The sequence below is a fragment of the Tachypleus tridentatus genome, chromosome 10, assembly GCF_004210375.1.
Source record: "Tachypleus tridentatus isolate NWPU-2018 chromosome 10, ASM421037v1, whole genome shotgun sequence".
NCBI classification, from domain to species: domain Eukaryota; kingdom Metazoa; phylum Arthropoda; class Merostomata; order Xiphosura; family Limulidae; genus Tachypleus; species Tachypleus tridentatus.
This window is the reverse complement of record NC_134834.1, coordinates 177,848,148-177,853,193: the sequence shown is the minus strand read 5'-3', so window position 1 is coordinate 177,853,193 and position 5,046 is coordinate 177,848,148. Positions and strand designations below refer to the sequence as shown.

Sequence of the window (5,046 nt, the reverse complement as noted above, 5' to 3'; positions counted from 1 at the left end):
ACTAAATCTATGCAACTGACTGCTACATCACTTATTGTAAGAAAGTAAATTAGATGATTAAAATGTCTCTTAGAGTTTAATCACAAAAAAACAATTTCTCCATTTTAAGCTGAATTCCCATTTAAAAATATTGGTTTCTCTTTTCCTATAAATAAGAATTTTTTCCCCAATCTGGCAACCCCGCTAAATTCATAAACTAAATTTATTAAAAAATATAAAATAAGTAATTATAAGAAAACAATTACGAAACACAGAAGCTAAACATTTTCTACATCATTTATATTCGGCATTTTGCTAAATAAATAACGAAATAACTACCAAATATCAATAAGGATAATAAAAAATCGAATAACAAAACAGATGATATATATTACAGTCCATCGAGAAAAATTTCTTAATAGTCCGAATACTTGGGTTTGAGAATATATCCAGGAAATAAATATTTAATGCTGCTTTTTCGTTTCATTTTACTGCTTATGTGAAACGTTATCGTTATTTATAGCACAGAGTAAATATTAACTTATCTTATAGGTTACTTGTGTTACAGGATAGAATCATCTAAAAGCGAAGTTACATCTTTGTAAATTATAGAAGCAACAAAAAGAATCTGTATAGCTGGAGCTGAATCCAGTGGACTCGCATCTATCAAAGCTTCCAAGAAGATCTTCTTCCGATGTGCTTTGAAAAGACAGACCAGATAGGGGGACTTTGGTGCTACAGAGAGGATGGTGTTGAAGGTGTCGGCTCTGTGATGAAGTCTACCATAACAAATAATAGCAAAGAAATGAGCGCCTTTAGCGATTTCCCGCCACCAAAGGATTTTCCTATTTATATGCATAATAGCTACTTACTTCAATACTTTGAGATGTACGCTGAAAATTTTGATCTAATTCGACACATTAGGTCTCGACATGACATTCTTAAAGTAGCGCAAAATCACGATTTTGACGAAACGGGACGGTGGAAAATAACTGTTCGAGACATTGAAAACGATGTACATTTTGACGAGATCTTTCACGGAGTGATGGTTTGCACTTGTCCCAACGTAAATTTCATACATTCTCACGTTTCTAGGAATAAAGAAATTCAAAGTTTTTTCAAGCCCTATCAAGGTTTATGTAATCTAACTAAGGGCTGAATTCGTTATATCAAAACGAGTTTGAAAAGGCAAATCAGCAAGTGATGAACCTACCACACCCTACGTAAAGTTGAAATATTCATTCATTCAAATAATAAAGATATACTCAGGTGATTAAAATTTTATAAGATGGGAAAGTTCATTTCACTCAATGAAATTTAAAAAATAAGGTGATATGGATCAACATGGGCTACCAACAACATCGAGAATAAGACTCGCAACTACGTCATACCCCAATTGAGTTAGGCAAATTATGGAGCCTTGTAAGGAATTGGAATTCATCGACACAAAAGACAGTCGTAATAGCCATTCAAGTGTCCAATTCAACAATTTACATCACAACTATAAAGGATCTTTTTGTGGAAACAAGGAAAATATTCAGTAAGATAAAGCTTCCAGTCATACCTTCCAGTTAACCCTCGCATCCCTTAACTAGTTGGAGAATGAAACAGGTATTTATTTTATTCCATACTTTAACACACTGATAATGTAATTCTCTACTAATGAGCTATTAAAAGGCGTTGAAAAACCATTGTCCTTGAGCATGGAGGAGTGGATATGATATAATTACTATGGAGCCTTGTGCCAAAGAAACTATGCTGCATACTCATCAGATAGAGTGAGACCAAACCTGGTAATGTGGATAGTAAGGACGTGGTTTAGCTCAAATATCGTTTCTTTAAATCATATTAAAACCTGTATATTATTTTTGAATGAATGTGTGTTGCTGTGTTACTATCGGTCTATATTTTGTTATGTATGTCTTAAATTGGTTTTTAAAAATGTACAAAAGCTCGTTTTATGCAAAAATCTAAAACATTGCAAGAAATGGGAATCCATCGAAAGAAACTATAATTTAAGCTTACAAAAACAATATAAATCAAGGATAATAACTATGAGGTAACAACACACGTTTCGTTTAAAGGATTATTCTTTAACATTAAAATTGAAATTAATTAGAGTTCTGTTTAATTTGGTAAATATCGTTTCTAAAGAGGAATTCATACTAACTCATCAATTACACACTCATGATGTTAATGGTATTTTCAAACATCCCAATGTTTCTTTACGATACGCGGCCATTTAAAGGGATCTAAGATAAACTCAGCTTACTGCCTCTTTCCTTTACTGGACATAAAAGATAGTGTTGATGACGTCTTGAAGCCTCCCAATGTACCTGTAAAACCTGTTTTTTATAGTAGGCTATGACAGTGTATTCATTAATGTTCCAACATCTTGAAAAAATAAAATACTAAAAAGTATATTTAGACAAATGTTATTTTCTGCTCTTTGTTCTAAATATAAAATTTGTTTTTTCTGTTGTAGCTGTCATACACGTGTCCTTAACCGAAAACAAATTTTAACCAATGACAAGCGAATATTATCTATTAAGATAAGAAAGGTTGTCCTCAGTCGTTACTTAAAAGGCAGGAAACACCTACATTTGAAATATATATCTATATTTGTTTTTCTATGTGATTCTAATAAAGCACCTTCAGAAGAGAGGTTTTTTAGAAAATACTGTGTAGGTAAATCAATTTCAAAATGTAATTTGTTAAATTAACCTTTGTTTAAAAGGTAGCAGCAGTAGACACAAACATTATTTTTACCTTTCACAGAGAAGTTTCATGAATAATTATTGATTAACAGGTACTTGAGTGTTTATAGTATAAAAATATGCTATATTCTTAAATTTACGCATGTTTGCAAATACGGAAAATATTGTCTGGCATACATCGTGCTTTAATCTCGTTTTGGTGTCCAAGCAACTTAATTTAAGGAATAAAGGTTTTTGTGATTGTTTTTAGGACATCGCATTGGAAGCTGAAATCTTATCTCTGTAAATCGAGAGCCTTTATAAATTTTAAGAGTTTCACTGAATATTTCAATAAAATCTGTTTTTCTCACTCAAGGTATATTTAAGTGTGAGGAGTGGATGTTGGATTATTCCCAGAAATAGTGTTGGTGGTGAACCATTGCATGCTTCGCTTTTTCGACGGTGGTGGAATTTCATTTGGCTTTATACAGCATATAAGCTGCTATCTTACGTTGTTGATATGTTTGTTCGCAAAAAAAACTGACCATTCTCCATACTGTTTTAGGTGCAACCGTTCCATTCTAGGACAACGTTCCACAATCAACGATGAACTGCGACACGTGATTCAGAGTGGAGCTGTCACAGTGAAGGGGAACATTCGGAAATTCACTGAGAATGGAGTAGTTTTTGAAGGAGAAGAAACAGAGTATGAGGTCGACATTGTAATTTTAGCTACTGGTTACGATATCAAGTTTCAATTTTTAAACCAGAAAATATTTTCTATTAGAAAACAAGAGCTGGAATTATATAAGTATGTACTTCCCACAAGATTAAAAACACCCCACAGTTTTCTACTTAACAACAACCCAGCAGAGATGATGAAGCAATAATTTTACCTTAAGGTATCACATGGTTAAAAGCGTAAAGTAGGTTACGACGTCAAGTAGTACTTTTTCAAGTTTATTTAATTGTTGTTAAGCGCTACAATGCCTTACGGGATATCTGTGTAAAAACCATCGAAGAGAACGAACCTCGAATTTTAGTGTTATAGACACTCAAGCTTTACCACTGAGCCAGTGGGGGAGGAACATTTTTGTCAAATAATTAAAAATTAAGACATTTTAAAATGGAAATAAAAACAAAAGCTGACAGAGAATTATCTTATCTTACAATAAAACTACTAAGTGCATCATTGTACAGGGTAGTTTTTATGTCATAAAAAATGGTATTGAGTTGAATATGTTAATTTGTTATTATTAATATTATACGTAATTTTAAATTAGTGGATGGGACAGTCTAGATAGTCAACAGGTTCCTTATCTTAGAATTTTTTATTATCTAGTACCATATTGGTTCACATACCTATCTGTCAAACTTCCCTTAATTACACACCCACCACATCTGAAGGTCACTCGTTCCAAAGAGCAACCACCCTGTTAAAAAACTTAATCTTTCGTAGCTGAAGAACATCTGTATCTTGACAAAATTTATATTTGTGTCTCTTAGTTTTAACATTTTCATCATCACCTGCATAAAACAACGATGGAATAGTAACAATAATAACTCCCAAACCACATCCATCTACACTCTCGTTCCCGTTCACAATCTTGTCCATAAAACATGTACCCAGAAATGGTCAGTTGCAAACTATCTGAATATGACCTAAGAAAGTTGAAACGTTGTTCTGTAAATTATATTATTTAAATTTTTAATGCACACAGCAGACGTCTTTATAATACGTGTTTACTTGAAGTGGTGTTTTCATCATCATGAAAAGTGTTCAATGTTTTACAATGTATCTTTATGTGGTACTAAAATGAAATTTAAGTCTGACAAACGTAATCAGCAGGAGTTTTCACCAGATATTATAAATGCCAAAATCATATTAATATTATGTAACCCTGTTCTACTTCTCACTTGTAGATTAAAAGTTCATTCCGGACTTTATTGTGACGTATTATAGGACGCTTTCTGCATGTGGTGGAATATTTACGTATATATATATGTTACTAAATCACTGCTGTTTAAATGTCGTAAATATCAGAACGAAACTGTAGATTTGGGAAACTTATTATCTTTGAACTGCTATCTCCTAAACTTGAATTAGAAAGCATCGTCACACATTAAATTTTCAACTCATTATTCATGCTGCTATTTACTCATAAATGGCGATAAATTACTACTTCTGTGTTGTGTTTGTGTTTTCTTATAGCAATTCCATATCGAGCTATCTGCTTAGCCCACCGAGGGGAATCTAACCCGTGATTTCAGCGTTGTAAATTCGGAGACAAACCTCTGTACTAGCGGGAGGCGTTTTCTACTTTTTGCTAATTCTTCAGCCTAGTAAAAATGTATCTCAAAACGGCTGGTA

The 5,046-nt window shown here is 32.8% G+C and overlaps 1 protein-coding gene across 1 annotated transcript; it reads left to right on the top strand.

The window, feature by feature from the left end:
- The first annotated feature begins 673 nt into the window (after positions 1–673).
- Positions 674–3,565, top strand: LOC143228581 (flavin-containing monooxygenase 5-like). The gene is made up of 3 exons (XM_076459813.1): positions 674–1,045; positions 2,947–2,978; positions 3,241–3,565. Exons 1-3 carry the CDS (start codon positions 674–676, stop codon positions 3,563–3,565), a joined length of 729 nt encoding a protein of 242 aa, XP_076315928.1.
- Positions 3,566–5,046: the final 1,481 nt, after the last annotated feature.

Coding starts and splice junctions, on each gene's coding strand:
- LOC143228581 (XM_076459813.1), top strand. CDS start 674: ATGTGCTTTGAAAAGACAGACCAGATAGGGGGACTTTGGTGCTACAGA. Junction 1,046..2,946: donor TGGTTTGCACTTGTCCCAAC/GTAAATTTCATA, acceptor GATTGTTTTTAG/GACATCGCATTGGAAGCTGA. Junction 2,979..3,240: donor GAAGCTGAAATCTTATCTCT/GTAAATCGAGAG, acceptor ATACTGTTTTAG/GTGCAACCGTTCCATTCTAG.